General features: G+C 60.9%; 2 protein-coding genes across 2 annotated transcripts; one reads left to right on the top strand and one right to left on the bottom strand.

The window, feature by feature from the left end:
* Positions 1 to 3,060: 3,060 nt before the first annotated feature.
* RPS6KA4 (ribosomal protein S6 kinase A4) lies at positions 3,061 to 18,190 on the top strand. The gene is made up of 17 exons (XM_073351717.1): positions 3,061 to 3,242; positions 5,520 to 5,591; positions 5,870 to 6,088; positions 7,074 to 7,189; positions 7,999 to 8,106; positions 8,509 to 8,589; positions 9,049 to 9,152; positions 9,388 to 9,538; positions 10,155 to 10,316; positions 10,958 to 11,083; positions 11,258 to 11,391; positions 11,816 to 11,909; positions 12,141 to 12,311; positions 12,588 to 12,779; positions 14,272 to 14,431; positions 15,669 to 15,832; positions 16,168 to 18,190. Exons 1-17 carry the CDS (start codon positions 3,194 to 3,196, stop codon positions 16,372 to 16,374), a joined length of 2,310 nt encoding a protein of 769 aa, XP_073207818.1. The 5' UTR covers positions 3,061 to 3,193; the 3' UTR covers positions 16,375 to 18,190.
* Positions 18,191 to 19,439: 1,249 nt separating this feature from the next.
* Positions 19,440 to 23,045, bottom strand: LOC140914283 (calmodulin-1). The gene is made up of 6 exons (XM_073351722.1): positions 22,888 to 23,045; positions 22,393 to 22,423; positions 22,064 to 22,207; positions 20,939 to 21,045; positions 20,416 to 20,551; positions 19,440 to 20,044 (listed from the first exon to the last, which is right to left on the bottom strand). The coding sequence occupies exons 1-6, from the start codon at positions 22,888 to 22,890 to the stop codon at positions 20,016 to 20,018; spliced, it is 450 nt and encodes a 149-aa protein (XP_073207823.1). The 5' UTR covers positions 22,891 to 23,045; the 3' UTR covers positions 19,440 to 20,015.
* Between the last annotated feature and the right edge of the window lie 420 nt (positions 23,046 to 23,465).

Raw genomic sequence — 23,465 nt, 5'->3', positions numbered from 1 at the left:
TCTGCACCACCTCCCCACTGCATCCTCCCACACCGCCACTGCACCCCCGCTCTGCACCACCTCCCCTCTGCACCACCTCCCCACTGCATCCTCCCACACCCCCACTGCACCCCCGCTCTGCACCACCTCCCCTCTGCACCACCTCCCCACTGCATCCTCCCTCCTCTCCACTGCACACCCTGCTCTGCACCACCTCCCCTCTGCACCACCTCCCCACTGCATCCCACTGCACCCCCGCTCTGCACCACCTCCCCACTGCATCCTCCCTCCTCTCCACTGCACACCCTGCTCTGCACCACCTCCCCACTGCATCCTCCCACACCCCCACTGCACCCCCGCTCTGCACCACCTCCCCACTGCACCCTCCCTCCTCTCCACTGCACACCCTGCTCTGCACCACCTCCCCACTGCATCCTCCCACACCGCCACTGCACCCCCGCTCTGCACCACCTCCCCTCTGCACCACCTCCCCACTGCATCCTCCCACACCCCCACTGCACCCCCGCTCTGCACCACCTCCCCTCTGCACCACCTCCCCACTGCATCCTCCCTCCTCTCCACTGCACACCCTGCTCTGCACCACCTCCCCTCTGCACCACCTCCCCACTGCATCCCACTGCACCCCCGCTCTGCACCACCTCCCCACTGCATCCTCCCTCCTCTCCACTGCACACCCTGCTCTGCACCACCTCCCCACTGCATCCTCCCACACCCCCACTGCACCCCCGCTCTGCACCACCTCCCCTCTGCACCACCTCCCCACTGCATCCTCCCACACCCCCACTGCACCCCCGCTCTGCACCACCTCCCCTCTGCACCACCTCCCCACTGCATCCTCCCACACCCCCACTGCACCCCCGCTCTGCACCACCTCCCCACTGCATCCTCCCACACCCCCACTGCACCCCTGCTCTGCACCACCTCCCCTCTGCACCACCTCCCCACTGCATCCTCCCTCCTCTCCACTGCACACCCTGCTCTGCACCACCTCCCCTCTGCACCACCTCCCCACTGCATCCTCCCGCACCCCCGCTCTGCACCACCTCCCCACTGCACCCTCCCTCCTCTCCACTGCACACCCTGCTCTGCACCACCTCCCCACTGCATCCTCCCACACCCCCACTGCACCCCCGCTCTGCACCACCTCCCCTCTGCACCACCTCCCCACTGCATCCTCCCACACCCCCACTGCACCCCCGCTCTGCACCACCTCCCCACTGCATCCTCCCACACCCCCACTGCACCCCCGCTCTGCACCACCTCCCCTCTGCACCACCTCCCCACTGCATCCTCCCTCCTCTCCACTGCACACCCTGCTCTGCACCACCTCCCCACTGCATCCTCCCACACCCCCACTGCACCCCCGCTCTGCACCACCTCCCCTCTGCACCACCTCCCCACTGCATCCTCCCACACCCCCACTGCACCCCCGCTCTGCACCACCTCCCCACTGCATCCTCCCACACCCCCACTGCACCCCCGCTCTGTACCACCTCCCCTCTGCACCACCTCCCCACTCCCCACTGCACCCCCTGCTCTGTACCACCTCCCCACTGCACCCCCTGCCTTGCACCATGTCCCCCACCTCCCCTCTGCACTTCAAGCTCTGCAGCACCTCCCCCACCTCCCAACTGCACCCCCCCTTCTGCACTACATCCCCCCCACCAGCTCTGCACCTCCCACTCTGCACTACCCCCCCACCTCCGCACTGCACCCCCCACTCTGCACCACCTCCTGACTGCATCCCCTGCTCTGCACCACCCCCCCACCTCCCCACTGCACCCCCCACTCTGCACCACCTCCTGACTGCATCCCCTGCTCTGCACCACCCCCCCACCTCCGCACTGCACCCCCCACTCTGCACCACCTCCTGACTGCATCCCCTGCTCTGCACCACCCCCCCACCTCCCCACTGCACCCCAACCTGCTCTGCATCACCTCCCCACTACACCCCCCACTCTGCACCTCTTCCCCACTACACCCCCCACTCTGCACCACCTCCCCTGCCTCCCCACTGCATCCCTCCACCAGCTCCACCCCCCCCGCCCCGCCCCGCTCTGTTCCACACCTCCACCCCCAACCGAATCCCTCTATGGGGCAGGCAGGTGGGGGAATCCAAGTTTGCGGGGGAGCTCACATTGGGACCCTACCCTTTTCAGGTTTGTCCGTGGGAGGGGGGTGCAGGAGGGTCCTCAGGAAGGTGTGTGTGGACCTTGGGGGGGTCTGTTGGTTCTGCCCTTGGTCAAGGGGTTTGGGATCATGGGGGGTTCCCTATGGAGGGTGCGGGGGGATCTGTCGGTCCCTCCCCAGGGCTGGGGGTGCAGGATCCTGGGGGGGTTCCCTATAGGGAGTGTGGGGGGTCAGTTGGTCCCTCCCCAGGACAGGGAGTGTGGGATCCTAAGGGATTTCCTGGGGGGGGGTGCAGGGAGCATGTCCTCAGGGGAGTGTATGGGGAGGTCTCTCTCTACCTTCTTGGGGCAGGGGGTATGGGAACCAAGGGGTTCCCTATGGGGGTTGGGAGGCCCACAGCAAGTGTGGGGTCGGTCTGTCCCTCCCCAGAGTTGAGCGGCAAAGAGGGGCCTGTCAGTCCTTCCCTGGGGCGGGGCAGGATCCGTAGGGGTTCCCTATGGGATGCAGGGGGGTCCACAGGAGTACAGGATCTGGGAGTTCCCTATGGCGGTGCAGGGGATCCCCTGTGGACCCGTGTGTCGGGTCCCTCCCCAGGGTCTGGGTGACAGGATGGGGGGGTGGTTATCACTGGGTCACCTGTGGGGTGATTTGTCTGGGGTGAGGGACCTGAGGGGGGGTCGTCTATTGGTCCCTCCCCGGGGAGGGGATGCGGGATCACTATGAGGGGTGAAGGGGGTCTGTCGGTCCCTCCCTGGGGCAGGATCAGGGGGGTTCCTTATGGGGATCTGGGGGTCCCGGGGGGTGTGGATCCTGGGGTGGGCGTCCTGTGGCGTGCGGGGGGGTCCGTCTGTTCCTTCCCCTGGCGAGGGTGCGGGACCGTGGGCCCCCGGAGGCGCGGGGGGTCTGTCGGTCCCTCCCCGGGGCGGTCCCTGCGCTCAGCTCCCCGCTCGCTGTCACATTCCTGCCGCCTGAGTCAGGCCCGGAGGCGGCGGCGGCACCAGGAAGCGCCGGGCCCGGGCCATGTAACCGAGCCGAGCCGAGCAGATCCCGGCCCGGCGCGGCTATGGGGGACGGGGCAGAGGAGGAGACGGTGGAGCTGCCGCTCACGGACGGTACTGGGCGGGGAGCGGGCCCGGCGGGGCGCAGGGGCCGGGAGGGGGGCATCGTGTCGGGGTGCCTGGAGGGCTTGGTGCGCAGGTTAGGGGCCGTTCCTGGTCTCGGGGGAAGGAGGGCAGGTCCCGGGAGTAGCGGAGGATGGGGGGGGGGTGTGCTGCAGTTCCGGGGTGCAGGGAATCGGGTGCAGTGCCGGGGTGCAGGGAGAAGGCGGGGGTGGCGGGTGCAATGTGGCGGGTGCAGGGAGAAGGAGGAGGTGGCGGGTGCAGTGCCGGGAGAAGGAGGGGGTGGCGGGTGCAGTGCCGGGGTGCAGGGAGAAGGAGGGGGTGGCGGGTGCAATGTGGCGGGTGCGGTGCCGGGGTGCAGGGAGAAGGGGGGGTGCAGTCCAGACGTGCAGAGAGTCAGGTTCAGTGCTAGAGTATAGGGAGAAAGAGGGGGTGGCGGGGTGCAGGGAGGAGAGTGCAGTGCTGGGGTGCAGGGAGAAGGAGGGGGTGGGGAGTGCAGTTCAGGGTCGCAGGGGGCCATTGATTTGAACTGTGCATGTCCCCTGGGACCTTTGGGGGTGCAGGGCCCCTGGTGGCAGTTGTTGGGGGTAGGGTGGCTATTCGGGGAGAAGAAGTGCAGAGCCATGGGGAGGTGGCCCTGCCCCTCTTCTCCCTACAGACCTATCACACCCCCCATCAGTGCAGGCTCAGTCCCGTGGGTGGGCAGCAGCAACAGGGGAGCGGGGGTGGGGATTAGTCATTGCACCCCCCTTCCCCAGGGACTGGCAGCTTGGAGGGCTCACGAGCTGGAGGCGTATGAGACACAGCCTGCTGGGGGAGTGGGGGTGGCCAGGGACATGGGCAATAAGGCCGGGTGCTACCTGGGTGTGTGTGTGACATGGACAGAGGGATAGGGCCTGTGTGGGGGATGGATGCTAGCCGGGGTGTGTGTGACACAGGCAATGGGGTAGGGGCTGCATCAAGGGCAGGCTGCCTCACCCACCCAAAGCTGGGCACTGGGCTCTCATCCACCACTGGTTCCAGACTCATGCCTAACCTGCCCCGAGCTGGGTCCTGCTGCAAGAAAGCTCACACTGCCTGCCTGGGCACTAGGGTCTCTTGCATGGCAGCCCCGGGGTGATGCCTGTTTAAACCCATGGGAAGCCCCTGTCCTGAGTGGGTGGGGGATGGACAGGGGGCACTCACCATTCTGGGCTCGGGCAGCCTCCCATCCGGAGTCCTGGAGCCTTTGCAATGGAGGAGAGAGCGAGAGTGGTGGTGCCAGGTGGCCATCCTGGTACCTGCCACTCGGTGCCAGCTGAGTAGGGTCGCATGGGTGGATTGGGACCTCCCAGGACATGTGAGGGGTTGAGGGGAAGGAGCAGAAGCCTCCTTCTAGCTGCCAGGAACTTGGAGGGGCAGAGTAGTACACCCGCAGCCCTGTGGGGAACCTGGGGGAGCGGGACAGGTATGGTGGGGGGACGTAGGGAGATATGGCCAGAGTTGGCGGGGTGTTGTTAAGCAGGTGATCTCACCCCAAGCTCCTCCCAGCTGCAAGCTTCCTGTTTCCCCACTGCACCCTGAACTCTGTGCCGCCCTTCATAGAAGGTTGTGGAGTGCCTCTCACCTTGCCATCCCTATGGGCGGAAGGTGATGTCTCTCTGGGCACTTCATACCCCTGCCGTACACATTTGCCACCAGACCTAGATGCCCCCTCGATCCTGGGAACCCTCTTTGGGGCAGAGGAAAGTGGCATCTAGGATTCCCACTAGGCAGCACCACAGGGATGTGGGGGGATGAGTCAGTGTCTCCACCTGGAAATGGAGGGGTGATCCCTCCCAATTAACCCCACCCTGGCTTGGTCCCAGGGTGTCTGTGGGGATGGGAGTTGCTGGCCCAGCCCCTTGGCACCAAAACCTGCTGTGAGTCACCAGCAGGAAACGGGGGCTCCTCCTCACTGCACCCTGACCCCACCCATCCCTGGGGGAGAGGCTGAGGCAGGGGGTGGGGGCTGAGGTGCAGCAGGATGCGGGGGTAAGGCAGGGACATTTAGAGGGGGATGGGCCTGAGCTGGGTGTGGGCATAGGTGGGGGTTTGGGATGAGGTGAGAAGACAAGGCAGGGAGTATGGGCCTGCGGCATGGGATGAGGGAGTGAGGTGTGTGGACCTGTGGGCTGGGATAGTGTGGGAGGAGGTAAAGGGCAAGGTTTGTGGTGAGCCGGTGGGGAAGGGTGGCACGGGGCCCCAGGCTGGCTTTGACCCCCCATCCGCATAATCTTGTCTCTGTGGCAGCAAACCTGACTGGCCATGAAGAGAAGGTTGGCATGGAGAACTTTGAACTGCTCAAGGTGCTGGGAACTGGAGGTGAGTGGGGGACACTGGGGGGCTGTGCCATGGAGAGGGGCACTGGAGATGCACTGGGGGGCTGTGACCCCATTCCTCCTCCCAATGGGATGGCGCCCTCCCCATCAATCCCCTCTCCCCCCAGCCTGTAGGAAGGTCCCCTGCTTCCCTGAGCCTGCTGCTCCCATCCCCACTTCCTGGGTCCCATCGTCTCCCCAGTCTCCTGGGATCCTCCTGATGTCCCCCTCTGGGCTCCCAGCCTACAGGAAGATCCTCTGATGCCCCTTTGTATCCCCCAGCCTACGGAAAAGTGTTCCTGGTGCGCAAGATGACAGGCCACGACATGGGGAAGCTGTATGCAATGAAAGTGCTGCGCAAGGCTGCCATTGTGCAGAAGGCCAAGACCACGGAGCACACACGCACTGAGCGGGCCGTGCTGGAGCATGTGCGGGCATCGCCCTTCCTAGTGACTCTCCACTATGCCTTCCAGACTGGCTCCAAGCTGCACCTCATCCTGGGTATGGGGGACCCCTGGGAGGGGGCAGGGGAGGGTGGGACGCTGGGACCCAGGGGATGGGGTGTGGCAGATGCCAGGGTGCAGAGGTGGATCCAAAGGAATGGGGAGGGTAGGATAATGGGACCCAGCAGGTGGGGGAGCAGGGAGACTCTGGGGTGGGGCAGTAGGTGGAGCTGGAGAAAGACCAGTGTTGTTTTCCACAGCAATATTCGATGAAAACAGAGGGGGAAATGGTTTTTGCCTAACTTTTCCAGGGGAAAATTTTCAAGTTTTTCAGCAGGAATTAAAAAACGGAACTATTATGATAGAGAAGTACTGCTGCCATGTCTGATGGGAGTTGTAGTTCAGATACCTCGCACTCCTATCCTTTATGTACAGTGCAGCCTGGTTGGACTACATCTCCCATGGTGCACCAGGCCATGGGCTTCTGACACACCGCTTAGTGCCTCCAAATGGGGGGAAACTATGATGCATTATGGGAGATGTAGTCTGTCCAGGGAGCTTAGCCTATAGAGGAGAATGGGGTGTATGAGGCAGCTGACCTACAGCTCCCATGAGGCGCTCAAGCCACGCAGCAGGGGGAGGCTGTGGTGCATTGTGGGAGATGTGGTTCAACCAAGGAACTTGGTGTGCATCTCCCAGGATGCACCACAGCCAGGGGCTCATGACACTACCAGTGCTGGGGGGAGAGGGCCAGGACTATGGTGCATCATGGGAGATGTATGGTGGATCATTTGTTTTTTTGATAAAAAATCAAAAATTTCTGACAGACACAGGCTTTTGGGGAAAATTTCCCTTTTAACCCCACCACCTCCCCAAGTTTTCCTGGGGGAGAGGCAGTGAGGGTGGAGCGATAGGGGAGGCATATGGCACCCTCCCGTGCCATGGGGTGTGAGGGAATCCAGACCAAACTGAGAGGGGGAGGGGACCTGGCTGTGGGTGCTGGGTTCTCACTCCCTGTCCTCCCCCACCCCCCGGCCCTGCAGACTACGTGAGTGGGGGGGAGCTCTTCACCCATCTGTACCAGCGTGACCATTTCACGGAGGAGGAGGTGCGGATCTATGCCGGGGAGATCGTGCTGGCATTGGAGCATCTGCACAAGGTGGGGGGATATGCCTAGGGGATGGGGCAGGAGGGAGCAGAACGGGCATCCACTTTCCAGGGGGTGCATGTTCTGGGAGGATGGGAAATATCTGGAGAGGATACTCCAGAGACCAGGTAGACTGTTCTGCTATGGAGGGGCTCTGAGGGGCCGTGCCACAGGGAATATGGGGGGTGCTGTCCTGTAGGGAGTTCCTAGGGGGCTCTTGGACCATGCTGGAGGTGCTATGTGGGTGCTGTGCTGTAGGGGTTCCTGGGGGGCTCTCGGGCCGTGCTGCAGGGGCTATGGCGGTCCTGTCCTGTCGGAGTTCCTGGGGGATTGTCGGGCCGTGCCACAGGGGCTATGGGGGTGCTGTCCTGTAAGGGTTCCTGGGGGGCTCTTGGGCCATGCCGCAAGGGCTGTGGGGGTGCTGTTCTGTAGGGGTTCCTGGGGGCCTCTTGGTGCCATGGGGGTTCTGTACTGTTAGGGGTCTCTGGGGGGCTCTCGAGCCATGACATAGGTTCTACGGGGTTGCTGTCCTGCAGGGGTTCCTGGGAGGCTCTCCGTCCATGCCACAGGGTCTATGGGGGTGCTCTCCTGTAGGGGTTCCTGGGGCCTCTCGGTGCCGTGGGGGCTATGGGGGTACTGTCCTATAGGGGTTCCTGGGGGGCTCTTGGGCCATGCCATGGGGACTATGGGTGTGCTGTCCTGTAGGCGTTCTTGGAGGATGGCACTCCAGGTTGGAGGGGCACTGAGGAGCCATGTTGCGGGTGGATGTGGGGGATGCAGGCTTTGGGGAATGCCTGTTCTGAGCCTGTGCTCATTTGCAGCTGGGCATCATCTACCGGGATGTGAAGCTGGAGAACATCCTGCTGGACAGCGAAGGGCACGTGGTGCTCACTGACTTTGGCCTCAGCAAGGAGTTCCTCACCGAGGAGGTCAGACATCCACACCCTGCCCCCGATGATTCCCCCCCATAGCCACCCCTGGGGACCTCAATATCCTGCCCCGGGGACTCCTCCCCCATCCCCTCACCCTGCCCCCTGGGAATCCCCCAATATCCTTCCCCTAGAGAGCCCCCACATTCTGCCTCCAGAAATTTGCCCCTCCCCACAGGGATCTCCCTGCCTTCACTCTGTGCCCCTCTCCCATCTTTCTGATGAAAAGCAGGGAACAGAGAGTCTCTTTGCTTCCCAAGGGGGTGTCTCTTTGCTCTGCCCCCTCCACCAGTCACTGGTGTTTGGGGCCTGGGAGGAGGTGCAGCCTCTCTTCCTTGTGGGGGCTCCATAGCGGGGACCTTGGCACTGAGCCCCCACATTCTTCTCACCCCTCTCCCACAGAAAGATCGCACCTTCTCCTTCTGCGGCACCATCGAGTACATGGCCCCCGAGATCATCCGCAGCAAGTCAGGGCATGGCAAGGTGAGTTGGGGGAGGGTTGGGGGAAGGGCGTAATGAATGGGAGGGCATGGTGGGGGAGAGGAGTATGACGAGGGAGCCAGGGGTTCCATAGGGAGCATAGTGATGTGGGAGAAGGGGGTGGGAGAAGTGAGGGGCATGGCAAGATGAGGGGAATGGGAGGAAAGGCATGGCTGGGGGGGGGTACTGTAAGGTCGGAGGGAGTGGCAAAGAGCCATGAGGGAGCAGGAGGGGGGTGAATTGAGCGGGCGGGGGGAGCTGGGTTTGGCAGGCAAATGGGGGGCTGGCTGGCAGGGTGTATCAGCCTGTCACTCCCACCCCAGCAGCAGTGTCGGGAGGGTTGGGGGGGGCTGTCTACTGGAAGGAGGGTGTCATTCCAGATTCACTGCCCCCTCCCTAGCAGTGGGAGGTGGGGTCAGTCTTGGGGGGTTCCTGGCTCATCACCACCCCTCTCCCCCACAGTCTGTTGACTGGTGGAGCCTGGGGATCCTGATGTTTGAGCTGCTGACGGGGGCCTCGCCCTTTACATTGGAGGGGGAGAAGAACACGCAGGCCGAGGTGTCCAGGTGAGGAGGCTGCTGGGTAATGGGGTGCAGGGAGGGGGATTGTCAGGAGTCAGGGGGATAAAGTGGAGGGGGGTTTGGAGAGGCTGCTGGGTGATGGGGCGTGGGTAAGGGGGATTGGCAGGGGCGGCTGGGAAATGGGGGCGTAGAGGGGGCTTGGCAGGGGCTGCTGGGTAATGGGAGGTGGGGAGGGGGGCTTGGCAGGGGCTGCTGGGTAACGGAGCTGTCTGTGCCACAGACGCATCCTCAAGTGCCAGCCCCCATTCCCAACTGTCATTGGCCCCGTGGCACGCGACCTGCTGCAGAAGCTGCTGTGCAAGGACCCCAAGAAACGCCTGGGCTCGGGGCCCAGTGGGGCCCAGGACATCAAGGAGCACCCCTTCTTCAAGGTGAGGGGAGAGAGGGACACCTTCACCCTGACCGCAGCCCACTCTCACGTGGCTCGAGACCCTCAGGAGGGCTCCCCACCACCTGGGCACAACCCCCTTTCCTAGCAGGGTCCCCCAAGTGCAGCCCCCTCAGGTAGGGATCCTTGCCTCCTCCCCACAGCTCCTACACCCCGGGCAGGGACCCCCTCACCTTTACCCCCTTGTCCCAGGAGAGGCCCTACATAGAGCCCCCTTACCTACTGCCCCTGTCACCAGGGCCCCCTGGCCACGTCCCCCCCCCATCGCTTAGGTCGGCCAGGGATCCCCGCACAGCCCTCGCACACCTGGGAAAGAGCCTCGTGTGCACCCCCAGCTGTGGTGCCCTCCAGTCCCCCCTGGCAGGTCTCCCCACCCACAACATGCAGCCCCCCCACCAGCGATGTTCCTCCCTACCAGCCACACACACAGCTCCCCGTGGACATGGCTAGCGCCCCACATCCTAGAGGTGGTCTTGGGGGAGTGAGACCCAGTGCGCCCCCCCTCTCAGCTAGGCTCTGGCCCTGTGCTGGACCCTCCCCCACATTAGACCCCTTTCCCCACTCACCTCCCCCTCATGCTGACCCTCATGTTCCCCTAGGGCCTGGACTGGGTGGAATTGGCCGCGCGGCGGGTGAAGGCTCCGTTCAAACCCATCGTCCGCAGCGAGCTGGACGTGCGCAACTTTGCCGAGGAGTTCACCCGCCTGGAGCCCGTGTACTCGCCCGCCGGGACCCCACCCAACCTGGACCGCGTCTTCCAGGTGAGAGACACACGCCCCCTGCTGGGGTCCCCCAGCTTCCTGTGCGCTCGCCTGCTGGAACCCCCCCATCCTGGACTGACTCTTCCCAGGTTCCCCCAACCCCCCCGCTTCGGGTGTACTTGTCCATGGGAGGCCCCCACCCCAACCTGGACCACGTCTTCCAGATGAGCTGACGTTTCCCCAACTGACGTTTCCCCGCTGACGTTTCCCCAACACCCGCCCTCTCACTTGCTCACCCATCAGCACCCCCCGTCCCAAACTTGGACCACGTCTTCCAGGTGAGTCCCTCACTGAGGTTCCCCCAACACCCGCCCTCTCGTATGCTCACCCATCACCACCCCCCAACCTAGACCAGGTCTTCCAGGTGAGACCCCTGCCCTGCTATCCCCTTCCCCTGCCAGCTTCGCGTGTGTGGCCGCTGAGCTCTGTGCCCTGGCAGAGGGCACTGGTTCCTGAATCCCCTGCTCTCGCTGACAAGAGTGGGGGTGCTCTCTGGTGTGTGTGTGTGTGGAATCTCCTGCACCCGCCAGACCCACGAGGGGCTGGGGTGGGGGGTCTCCATTGGGTGCTGTAGCCATGGAGATGTCTGCAGGCTCCCTGCCACCGCCTCAGTCTTATCTCTCCCTCCCACCTTCTTTCAGGGCTACTCCTTCATCGCTCCTTCCATCCTGTTCAACCACAATGCCATCACCACGGATGTGCTGGACCTGGCGCTGAGTGGGGAGCGCCCGGGCAGTGCTGCCGTGGCACGCAGTGCCATGATGAAGGTAGGGGAGCCCCCTGAGCGACTGGGGCTTGATGGGAGTGGCAGGGGCTGCTGGGTAATTGGTGAGGGAGGGGCCTTAGCGGGAGCAGGATTCCTCATCAGGGTCCCTGTGGGGAGAAGGGGGGATCCCTCCCCAGCAGTGGGCACCGCTGATGCTCCCCGCTTCCTTCCCCAGGACTCTCCGTTCTTCCAGCTCTATGACCTGGACCTGAAGGAGGCAGCCCTGGGCGAGGGGAGCTTCTCGGTGTGTCGCCAATGCCAGCAGCGCCAGGGTGGCACCGAGTTCGCCGTCAAGATCATCAGCAAGAGGTGGGGGTGCTCCCCTGGCAACCCCCCCATGCTCCAGCTGCTATGGCAACCAACCCCCCCACTCCCACGGGAACACCCCCACTCCTGCTCCTATAACAACTCTCGAGGTGCCTCCTCAGACTCACCCCTCGCTCCGGACTTTGCCCCCACCATCGCTGACCCCTCAGGCTCTCCATTGTCCTCCATCACCCTTTATGGGACCCTCCCAACACCTCCAGATTCCCCCCTTTAGCCACCAGACACCCCCCTCACAATCCCCTGCTGCCTTCCCCACCCCCCCATCATCTCCCTTCCCCGAACACTCCTCTCACCCCCTTGCTGTCCCCTTTCACCACAACTACCTCCTCCGGGTCCTTCCATTCCCCCATCCCGCAGTGCAGTTCTCCGGAGCCTCAGCTAACGTCTCTCTCCCTGCTGCCCCCAGGATGGAGGTGAACACCCAGAGGGAGGTGATGGCTTTGCAGCTGTGTGAGTCTCACCCGAACATCGTCAAACTACACGAGGTTCATCATGACAAGGTACCCCCTTCCCCGTCAGCACTCCCTGGGACTAGCACTCCCCTTCTTCCCTGGGCATCTACAGCCCCCATGCCCCACCACAGAGGTGGCTGCATCTCAGTGCTGGGCGAGGGATCCTTGTGAAACTAGCCCCTGTACCCCACCCGAGAGGCAGCTGCATCTTAGTGGTGGCAGTGTCTCTGTGTCGCGGGATCCCCCTCTGCTCAGTGACACCACCTTCTCCCCGGGCAGTATCATACGTACCTGGTGATGGAGCTGCTGCGGGGGGGTGAGCTCCTTGACCGCATCAAGAAGAAGCAGCATTTCAGCGAGTCAGAGGCCAGTCAGATCATGCGCAGCCTGGTGTCAGCTGTCAGCTTCATGCATGACGTCGGCGTGGTGCACCGGGACCTCAAACCTGAGGTATGGGGGGAATGGGAAGGCAGGGCCTCAGGAGGTTGGGTGCATGACTAGGGTAAAATGTTGGGGGATCAGGGCCTTGGGGGATTGGGGTGTAGGGCCTGGAGGACCATGGAATCAGGGTGCAGGGCCTTGGGTTTTGTGGTGTGGCGCTTGGGAGATTTGGGAATAGGGGTGTGGGGTCTGGGCGATCGGGATCCTGGGGTTTTGGGGTGCAGGTCCTGGGGGTGGGTGCTCTGCCCCAGGAGCTCAAGGCCCCATCCTCCTGCTGTTCCCCAGAACATCCTGTATGCTGATGAGTCAGAGGGTGCCCCAGTGAAGGTGATTGACTTCGGCTTTGCCCGCCTGCGCCCCTCGGGCTCACAGCCCATGCAGACGCCTTGCTTCACGCTGCAATATGCCGCTCCCGAACTCTTCACTGATGAGGGCTATGATGAGTCCTGCGACCTCTGGAGCCTCGGTGTCATCCTGGTATGCATAGTGGGGAGGCCAGCATTGAGTACAAAAGCACCCCAGATCCCTACAGGGAGGGAGCATTACGATCCCAGGGCTCTGGAAGGGTCCCAGTCTCCCCGCTGCCGCTGTATAAGCACTGTGCGCTCCACCCCAGAGGTGAATGATTTCAGCAGGACTGAACAATATAACCACATGGTGGCACTCCTCCCGCCCTGCCTGCCCATGGAGTCCTGTGGGGAGGAAGGGAAGTGTTGACAGCTTTGTTCCATGTCCTGCTACCTGAGCAAGTCTGACTTCCTGCCCTCCAGAGGAGAGGAAGGATAAAGGCGTTTGATTCCAGGGTCAGGGTGGGAGATCCTTTTGGGATCCAGGAAGTGGGCGGGCGAAGCCTGTCCACTGCTAAAGGATCCCCACCCAACCTAAGAGGGGGATACACAGGACCTGGATACCAAATAAATCCGGGGGACAAGTAATGAAATAACAGGGATAGGAGTGCGGTCAAAGGGTCAAACAAAGGGAACCGGACGGGAACACTGAGCAGAGAATCCCGGACAGCGTCCACTGCTCCTCGAAGGTGTCAAGGGAGTCAATGGACGCCGTCCAGAGGAACTCTGCCTGGATACGTGAACAGACCGAGGATTGGAAATAGGCCCCACAGTCACAGGAGACTCCATCGGCCAACCTTCTCACTCTGGTTTTATGGATGGCCATTTTAACTAGGGCCAGGAAGAGGTTGACCAGGAGATCCCGTGACTTTGTGGGGCCATAGATAGGTGAGAGGAGGAAATAAAGGGTTAATCCTCCCCTCCCACTAGGGTCAAAGAATAGGCTCCCAAGGCTTGACTTTGGCTCCGCCCACAATTATAATCCTGTCCACACATGGAGGCCCCCCTCTTCTCCCACCACTCCTGGGAACGGCATCAGGCCCCCCTGGGCTTCTCTGAGGAATTCCTTTGCTTGTGGGGGGAGGGGGGTCCTGTGAGGGTTTTCCAGGTTTTCCCCCAAACCAGGATGCCTAGAAACTGATTTTTTTAGAACAGAAGCTGCCGCTCTGCTGCAGTCACGTGACTCCAAGAGCTGGTGCACCGCGCACTGGGCCGTTAGTGCCAAGCCCGACACCCACCCTGACTCTGGAGTAACAGTACTGTATCCTGAAGAGCTGTTGGGCCTTGAGGGGTGTTAGTGAGGGCGTGTTGCTGGTGGGGCTACTCCAGGGCAAGGGGAAGGGAAATGCCTGAAAGCAGAAGTCTCTACTGGGGAGTCCCTGTGTCTCAGCCACTTCCACAATCTCGGTTCCTCTCTGAGCCATTAGAATGGAAAAAGCAAATGCTTAGCCCTGTGCCATGCTTGTGGGTTGGCGGTGTCTGGGGCTGCGGGATCACCCCCTTCCCAGGGGGGCTGGGGGATCACTCCCCTTGGGGAAGCTTGCTGATATTTGCCCTGAGTCAGCTTCACCCAGACTGTCTGGTAACACCCCTACTCCACTGTCTCTCGCCCCACCCCCCAGTACACCATGCTGTCCGGACAGGTGCCTTTCCAGAGCAGCCAGGAGGGCGGCGCGTTAACCCATGCGGCTGAGATCATGCACAAGATCAAGGAGGGGCAGTTCTCACTGGAGGGTGAGGCCTGGAGGGGGGTCTCCGAGGAGGCCAAAGAGCTGGTCAGAGGTGAGGAGTGTGGCATGAAATAAAGGGTCAATATATAGGACTCTGTTCCAAGCGCTGGGGGAGTGGGAATCTGTGGGTCTGGTGTACCCCTCACCCCACCTCAGATGGAAGTGGTGCTGTTGGGCTTGGGAAACCCCTCTCCCAAGAGGTGGGGGAGGTGGCATGTGTGAATCTGGGAATTTCATGTAATAGCTTTGTATTAAGTTTCTGTATCATTGTGGGCCAGGGATTATGTAACTCCATGGGGGAGGGGGAACCACAGCCCTCCAGGATCAAAGAATAGGGGGGGCGGGGCAGGGGTCATTAGGCAAATTCACTCACCCTAGAAAGGTCCCTCCCCCTGGAGAGGCTGCAAAGATTGGTTCAGATGGGATTCTCCAGAGACCAACAGACCAAGAGGAGACATTTGGATAAACAGCCCGAGTTTAAATGGACTCGGAGCTGCTTTATGATCCAGCAAATGGGCAGACCTTTCTGTCCGAGGGGGGGCCCAATCCTTCCTGGGAAGGGTTGGAAGCACAGGTGCCAACTTTTCTCAGTGCTGGTGGGTGCTCGCGCCCCCTGACCCCGCCCTGACTCCACCCCTGCCCTGCCCCCATTCCAACCCCTTTCCCAAAGTCCCTGCCCCAACCCCGCCCCCTCCATGCCCCTATTGGACCCCTCCCAAATCCCCGCCTCCTCCCTTGAGTGTGCCACATTCCCCTTTCTCCCCCCTCCCTCCCTCCTTCCCTCGCCACCGCAAAACAGCTGTTTTGAGGTGCAAGCGCTGGGAGCCAGGAGGAGAAGCAGGACATGGCAGTGCGCTCAGAGGAGGAGCTGGAGCGGAGGTGGAGGTGAGCTGGGGCGGGGCGGGGAGCTGCCAGTGGGTGCAGAGCACCCACCAATTTTTCCCCATAGGTGTTCCAGCCCCGGAGCACCCACGGAGTCGGCGCCTGTGGTTGGAAGGACTTTAGCCTGCTGAGGCCCCGGTTAGACAGGCTCTCTGTGAAGCCTTTAGCAGGGGGTAGGAACTGTCATATGCTTTCACCTTTAGAATAAATGTGCTTGCTTAGAAAGAGCTGTGCCATAACTTGGGACTGCTGGCAATCGCAGTTGGTCACAGATATGGCCATCACTGTCACAGTATATGGGGCTGGGGTATTGCTCCCCCCAGGGGAAGGGCTGGTGAAGTGCCATCCTGCTCATGCCAACCCCCACATCACTAAGCCATGGGTGTGTTCTCCTTCCCCTGCTCCAGGGCTGCTGACTGTGGACCCTTCCAAGCGGCTGAAGATGTCGACATTGCGCTACAGCGAGTGGCTGCAGGACGGCAGTGCCCTCTCCTCCACCCCGCTCATGACCCCTGACATCCTGGAGTCCTCAGGGCCCGCCGTGCGCTCAGGGGTCAACGCTGCCTTCATGGTGAGGGGGGGGGGGTCTGGCGCATGGCCATGAGAGAGCAAGGGTGGTGGTGGAGGAGGAGGCGGCCTTGGTTGGGGGCCGGGGGACTGGCTGAGTCTCCCTCATGTTGGGACTGGCTCTTAGGCAGGGGCGTGGGGATGGGTTGAGGCTTTGAGGGAGGATAGTGTCAGGCAGGAAGAGGTGAGGGTCTGAATAGGTTGGGTGGGGATGGGAAATAGGCCATATGGGGTGGGGGTGGTGGCGGGGGGGGGGGGAACAGACCAGGTCAGGGAGAAGTTTGGCGGGTGAATCTTGGGTCTCATCCTGTCCCCCACCCCCAATATCTTGCCCCCCAGGCCTTCAACAAGGGCAAGCGCGAGGGCTTCTTCCTGAAGAGTGTGGAGAACGCCCCTCTAGCCAAGCGCCGCAAGCTCAAGATGTCGAGCACAGGGGCCGAGGCCCGGCGCAGCTCCTCGTCGTCCTCCTCTGGCTCCTCCTCAGCACTCCCCGCCCGGCCCCCGCGTCCCAAACCACCTGGCCGCCGCCACAACCCCCCCTCGTAGCGCCTGTGGGGCAGGGATGGGGGGCTATTTATTGTCTCTGTTGCTTGTGGGGGAGAATGTGGGCGGGTATCTCATTTGGGTTTTTTTAGGGGGGGATGAGCCTCTTTTGGGGGCATTTTGCCCCCCCCCATGTGGACACGTTTTTTCGTTCATCTTATTTTTGTTTTTTTCATTTTGATTTAAACCTGGAGGTTGCCCTGTGTATGTCTGGGGGTCATAGGGGGTTGTCTCAGTGTGACAGAAATGTGAAGTCCCCTAGGAGCTAAAGTGGGAATGGTTTTTGGGTTGACAGGAAAGTGGGGCAGCCCTGGGGTGATTATGGGTGGTGTTCTGTGGGGCAGGTGTGGGGGCCATAGGGCAAGGAGGTGTCTCTGGGGTGGATGCACATGTCTGTGGAGCAGTTCTAAGAGACATACTCTCCTTGGCTTCCAGGTCAGACTAGGGTCCATTTCTGCCACTGACAGTTCAGGGTTGCCCCACCCCACCCCGTGGAAGTCTGTACCCACTGTTGCAGAAGAAGGGGCAGCTGTTCCCTACAGGGGAGGGAGATCCTGTGAGTACTGCCTCCGCCACCCCTTAAGATCTGAGGGCAGGTCCCTTCAGCCAGGCTCTGGGGCTGGAATGAGAAGTGAGGGTCAGACGGGTAGGGTCACCTTAAAGAGAGGGTGGGGGGTGCTGGATCTATATTTTATTTCTTTTAATCCTTTCTTTGGGGGGGCGGGCAGGTGGCATAGGGCACCATCTCCTCTCAGGGCTGCATGGTGGGGGAGAGCCCCGAACAGGGGGCCAGACCCAGGTGATGTCTCCACCAATGTCTTCCCCCATCTCCCAGGGCCATTGTTAATCTGATACTCCTGCTGTGGGGCAATGGGGCAGGACCCCCATTGAGCAATGGCGCACATGGGAGGGAGGTGAACAGTACCCTATGTTTAGTCCCTGCAATGTGGGAGCTAGAATTGCACCTCCTGGATAAGATTGGGGTGGGGGGAGAGGGAGAAGGGAAGAGTTTTTTTATTGAGACAGAAATTTCTATCTATTTTTAAACTAAGAATGTTGGGGGTGGGTGTGTGGGGTGGTCTCAGAGTAGGGGGGGTTGGACTAGATGACCTCCTGAGGTCCCTTCCAACCCTGATATTCTATGATTCTACAGCCCCCGCCCCTTCCCCAGCTGGGAGTGAGGCTAAAGAAAGCCACCACCCAAGCAAATTAAACCCTAGACCATCCCTTCAGAGCAAGCTGGGTGAAGGGGAAGCACGGCCATAAAAAGCTTAGGGAGAGGGGCTCGTTTAGACTTGGGGGTGAGGTGGGGGACTGAATCAGTCACTTTAAGGGGTGTTTGTGCAATCGGCTCCTCCAAAGATTGTGGGGGGTGGGGGAAAGGAGGACAGGCCCATGGGGGGTGGGGAGTCAGAGGCAAGAATGGGGAAGAGGGGGCTTGGGTTCATCCCACTTCCTGGGTGCTGCCATCCTTTGTGTTCCTCTCTCCCTCCACCCCCTTTTTAGGTGTGCGGGAAGGGCTGGCTAGTGTCTGTTCCCGCAGCTGCCCCCCCCGTCTTTCCGACACCCCCACCCCCCGTGGGGGTTGGGTAGGACGTGGGGCTCTCTGAGCACCCACCCCCCCTCGGTTGGGATCAGCTAAGAGTCGGGGCTGAGGGATTTCGGGATGCGAGCAGCTGCACGGAGACGGGAGGGGCGGGAGAGCATGACGTGAGATGGGGGGGGGCAGCTCCTGTAGCCCCGCCCAGGGGGCCGTCTCTTATCCGTCTGAGCGAACCACCTGTATTTTGTATTTGAGAATAAAACTCCTCTGACGCCACCGAGTCTGTGCGGGTGCGGGAGCTCTACGCCTTGGGCTGCCGCTGGGCGTGACGGGAAACAGCGCCCACCTCAAGCCCCTGCAGGCGCCGGAGCGGCCCGCTCCCGGACCCGCTGCTGGACGGCGGGAAGCCACCCCGCCCGGCTGCGAACGTAGCCACGTGCCCGCCAGCCGCGGCGTTTCTGCGGGCGTCACCGCCTATTAGTACGTCCGTGGGGCGGGGTCGCTTCTCATTGGTTCCGACAGTGGCCAATGGGGTGAGAGAGGTCAGTACAAATGCAGCTGAAGGCCTCTCCGGGAAGGGGGGAAGGTTGGCGCGGAGCTCTGGAGTTGGGCGTGATTCGCCGGGCCAGCGCTGCTCCTTGCACCCAGGCATAGGTGTGCTACTCTCCTCAAGCCTTTGAAGAAGGCCTATGCTGGGGGAAAGGAGGAGCGTGCCAGCCCACTATCCACAGGTCAGCTTACTGGCTACTGCCTCTCATCTGGCATGGCAGAATCAACTGTTCCCTAGTGTAGTTACTGCAGGCAGCCTTAGCAGGGCTAGCTGCAGCTGTCCTTTAGGACAGTGACTGATTCTGGATAGTAGGCTATTGTGACACAGCAGGACTTCAACCGTGTAGCCTAACACTACCTGCAGTAACGAATGTGCCACCAAACTGGCCTGGGGATAGTGTATATTGAAGCTTCTATCGAGACAGTGCAATGTTGAGAACAGAATTAGGGGTACTGGTCTAAGAGGTGTACAGTCTAATATATAAATAGCCTATTTCACAAGTCTGAGAAGTTCTTTTCAGTAGTACCAGTGGGTCTCAACAGTACACCAGCTTCACTATACACTAGGCAGCATTAGCAGGAGTTTAAGCTACACCTTGGAGAATCACTCGGCTAGATTCCTAAAAAGAATTGCATCAAGCCCCTATCACTACACCATCTAGATAGGAACCTGTTTTAAACTGGGATGCAGGGGAACAAGACTCCTAAAAGGAGTACATTGTGGAGGGGGGAAAAAAAAGCACAACCTTCTTTGCATAGCCTAATGGGTAGGATGCTCCCTTAGACTCTAAGAGACACCTGTTCAGGTCTTGACCCAGCAATTTACATGAGGTCATATTAACTTTTTACTGCTGCTGTACCTGCCTTGCCCTAGGGTGACCCTAGCACACACCACCCCCTTGCTTTATATAGCACCAAGCCCCCCAGGGTCCTCCAACTGAGTTGTGCACCGAACATGCTGAGGCAGCACGTGGAATAGGAACCACACAGAGAGACTTTATTGAAAATAAAACCTTACATCATCTGGAATGGAACCGAAGCATCCCCAGAAGCCAATATGGATGGGGGGGAGGAAGGGGAGAAGGAAAGGAATTGGAGATTAAGGGGGGTGAATATTAAGCAGTTAAGAAATTAACAGTCAGTCACAATATCCAACATACGCAAACATGTCCAGGAAGGCAACAGTGGCTAGTCAAAGAGACAAGTCAGCTGCCCTGCCACAGTCCATGAGCATTCAGGTGAGATGCTGAATATGGGAGGGAAGGGGAAGAATTGCCAGATGCAAAACAGTTTGCAGAGCTAGCCAGCAGCCAGGGGCCTGCTCCACCAAGCCACTTAGGGGGAAGCAGGCCATAGGCCCTGCTGGGCTCCTGTCCCTGTGGTGCCCAGCATACAAGCACACATTGCAGAGGAGGTGAAAGCATGCACTGTCCTCAAAGGAGAGCAGCTGCTGCTGACAGGATGGCACCAGGGACAGGGCAGGGGTGACATGTGGCAGCAGTAGGAAGAGTCCATCCAGTCTGTACAGGTGAGGGGGATGTCCTACCAGAGCCTACTTAGCTGTCATCATCTGTACAAACTCTGCAAAACAAAGGCACAGGGTCAGAGAGCAGCTGACAAGCCTGATTCACCCCACTTCTGCCTTCTCTCAGGGAGAAACCATACCCCCACCAAGGCTGCAGTTGGAGGTGCCCTGTTGGGTCTCCCATTCCCTGGAGTTAACAGCATTTGTGACATTTCCAAGCCCCTTCACCAGGCTATGCCTGTCCCAATGCAAGAGTAAGAAAGCAGCAGACCCGGGAAGAGAACCCAGGGATCCTGACTCCCAGACCCATCCTACCCGCTGCATTGGAGAGTCCTTAAGGGAGCAAGTGCCCTCTCCAAAGTGGTACTATCCTGAGCAGCAGCCGTGCCCTTTGGACAGTCAGTGCAAGCTGCCCTGCCTCCCTCACCTTCATAGTTGACCTGTCCATCACCATCGATGTCAGCTTCCCGGATCATCTCATCCACCTCCTCATCTGTCAGCTTCTCACCCAGATTGGTCATGACGTGGCGCAGCTCGGCCGCACTGATATACCCATTCCCATCCTGGGGGGCGGGGGGGCAGGCACCATGTCAGGCAAGGGAGCCACAGGGCTGCCCCCAGTTAGCACAAGCACCACAGGGACCCCACCCTGTCAGCCTCAGCACAGGCCCTGGGGAGGGGAAAGCAGGTAGACCGCACAGGTAGACCGCACAGGCAGTCCCCACCCCCCAACCACCTATCTCAGGTAACTGATGACTCTCCAGCCCCCAACCCCATGTGGAAGGGGGAGGTATCCAGTTGTGAAGCACATACACACAGGAAGGAGTACTGGACTCAGCTGTCCCTGCAGGGAGGAGTTTCACCCAGCTGCTATTTTGGAGCTCCTGGGGAGAAAACGGGGGGCACGCACAGCTACCAGGGATAAGGGGGATGAAGCCCCACTGCCTCACCTTGTCAAACACCCGGAAGGCCTCACGGATCTCCTCCTCGCTGTCTGTATCCTTCATCTTCCTTGCCATCATGGTTAGGAACTCAGGGAAGTCAATGGTGCCATTCCCTTGTGCAGGGGAAGAGGCCATTAATGCTGGGCCTAACTAACATTGGGTTGGGTGACCTGCACAGCCCCCACCCCCAGCATCCAATACCCTCCCTCCCACAAATCCAGACACCCAAATACTGGCAGGGAGCTCTGGAGAATTCACTGAAACACCCTCTTCTCTCCAATGATGGGCCTGTCTTGAGGGGATTCCTCTTCACCCCCTCTGCAGAGATGTGGGGAGCCTAGAAACAAACTCCAGAGCTCTGTAGTTTGGGCAGGGGACTGGCCTACAAACCTTGGGTTAACCCTCTGGGTTTAACTCAGGTACAACCACCACACTGGAACAGGGACAGGCAGCTCTCCATGGGGCCTGCATCTCTTTGGGATGCAGAAGTGACAGGCCCTAGGATGAGGCGATTCTCAGTTCAGTCATGAGTGACCTTCAGCTGTGTGAGCAGGGTAGTTAACAGCAGCACCCACACAGGAGGGATAGTGCCAGGGGTTGGGATTGGGTGTATCACACAGAGACATTGGGCTAGAAGGGGCCTCCTGAGTCATCAAGCCCAGGCCCTGCTATCACAGGCAGGCCCATCAAAATCTCAATCAGAAACATATCAATGTTTGCTCCTACTGGGAGGCTGTTCCAGAAATTCACTCTTAGCTTCAATAGCTCTTCGCCTTCCTTGGGGTTTCCTCTCTGATATATTTACAGAGAACAATCAGATCCACCCCCCCACTCTCCAAGCTTCATCTGGCCAAGCTATACAAACCCAGCTCTTCCGGTCTCCTCTCCATTCCCCTGATCAGCCTAGAAACCCTTCTCTCAGTCCCTAGCCCAGAGCTCATAATCTAAACAGACAAAGAATGGTAAGGGAAACTGAGGCACAGAGAAGGAAAAAGAATTCTCCAAGCTCATAGCCAAGAACAAAACACAGGAGTCCTGCCTCCCAGCTCTGATCACTCCCCCCCGCACCCCACTGCCGCCAGTGCAATGGCTGTGTTCCCACTCCCCACCCATCTCACAGTTCCCTCTCACCATCAGCATCCACCTCATTGATCATGTCCTGCAACTCTGCCTCAGTGGGGTTCTGCCCTAGGGACCTCATGACAGTACCCAGCTCCTTGGTGGTAATGGTGCCATCCCCATCCTTGTCGAAAAGAGAGAAGGCTTCCTTGAATTCTGCCGGGAGAGAGGAGAGAAATCAGTACCCAGGGGGGCCTGCCACAGGGTCCCTTCTCCCTGCAGTGCCCTCCCTCCCCCCAGCACCCTGGGCAAAGAGGCGCCTGGGCCTGACCATACTGTGAAGGACCAGGTCCCCCATATCAAGGAGAATTTGGGGGCAGCAGAATGAAGGGGTGTCTCACCTGCGATCTGTTCCTCCGTCAGCTGGTCTGCCTGCAAGAGGAGACAGAGAGTTATTGTTCTGACTGTCTGACACCCTCCCCCCAGCCATGCCCTATACCCCATTGCCCCCCGGGCCATCTGCCCCCCGGCACAGCCTCACCCCCCTCCCACCCAATCTCTTAGGGGAAGAGACGCTGCCCTTCCCCCCAGCCACCCCGGAGTCCCCACCCCGCCCACCTCCCGCAAGACGCAGCATGGCTGCTGTCTCCAACTGCCCCTCAACTACCCGCTCCCGGCTGGCCAATGGGGAGGGACCCTACTAGCGCCAGTCTGAGGCCTAGACCCTTCCCCCCAGCAGTGCCCCCCGCCCCCCCAACACTCAGGGACAGGCTCCCCACCCCCCACTGCTCTCTCCTTGCACGCCCCCTGCCGCCCCCAGTTCCCAGCGCCCCGTTGCTCCGCCACCCGCGGCCAGGGAGCCCCAGCAGCGCCCCCCCACGAGCCCCCCTTCTTGCCATGGCGGCGGCGGCGGCGGCGGCGGGGGGCTGGTGCTACGACCGCTCAGTTCCCCGTGGTCTCCGGCTCCCTCCGCCCGGGCCGCGCCGCGCCACCCAGATCCCTCCGCCCGCAACCAGTCCCGGACCCAGCAGTGGCCTTCCGTTGCGTTTTGCGCCGACCCCTTTAAATACCGCCCGCGCGGCACGGCCACGTGACCCACCTGCCCCGAGCCCATTGGCCTGCTCCCACCTGCAATGCGTCAGGGAGGCCGCTTAAAGGGGAAGGCGGCGGCGGGGCCGGCGTTCGGCCGACAGAAAGCGGCCAGGGTGGGTTAAAGAGGACGGGTACTGAAGAGCAGGTGGATTTAAAGGCGAGGTGGTATATTAAAGGAGAAGGCGTAAACTGCCCCTAGGGAGCTGTGGGGCCTCACCACCCTGAAACACTAGCACCCAGCATTGCCCAGTGCCACTGCCTCTTCTGCCAAGCGCCTGGCGCTGGGGGGGCAGCCCTTGAGAGGTGGGCCCAGCATACACCCCCCACTCCTTCCCAAAAAAACAGCTGCCCAGGCAGGACCCCAGGGGGCCTGGCACAACCC

Source organism: Lepidochelys kempii, chromosome 7, assembly GCF_965140265.1.
Source record: "Lepidochelys kempii isolate rLepKem1 chromosome 7, rLepKem1.hap2, whole genome shotgun sequence".
Classification (NCBI taxonomy): domain Eukaryota; kingdom Metazoa; phylum Chordata; order Testudines; family Cheloniidae; genus Lepidochelys; species Lepidochelys kempii.
The sequence above is the reverse complement of the archived record's forward strand: the minus strand, read 5'-3'. Positions and strand labels throughout refer to the sequence as shown.

Coding starts and splice junctions, on each gene's coding strand:
- RPS6KA4 (XM_073351717.1), top strand. CDS start 3,194: ATGGGGGACGGGGCAGAGGAGGAGACGGTGGAGCTGCCGCTCACGGAC. Junction 6,089..7,073: donor CAAGCTGCACCTCATCCTGG/GTATGGGGGACC, acceptor CCGGCCCTGCAG/ACTACGTGAGTGGGGGGGAG. Junction 11,084..11,257: donor CACGCAGTGCCATGATGAAG/GTAGGGGAGCCC, acceptor TTCCTTCCCCAG/GACTCTCCGTTCTTCCAGCT.
- LOC140914283 (XM_073351722.1), bottom strand. Junction 20,552..20,938: donor CCTTCCGGGTGTTTGACAAG/GTGAGGCAGTGG, acceptor CCCGCCCCCCAG/GATGGGAATGGGTATATCAG. Junction 20,045..20,415: donor TGGACAGGTCAACTATGAAG/GTGAGGGAGGCA, acceptor TTTGTTTTGCAG/AGTTTGTACAGATGATGACA.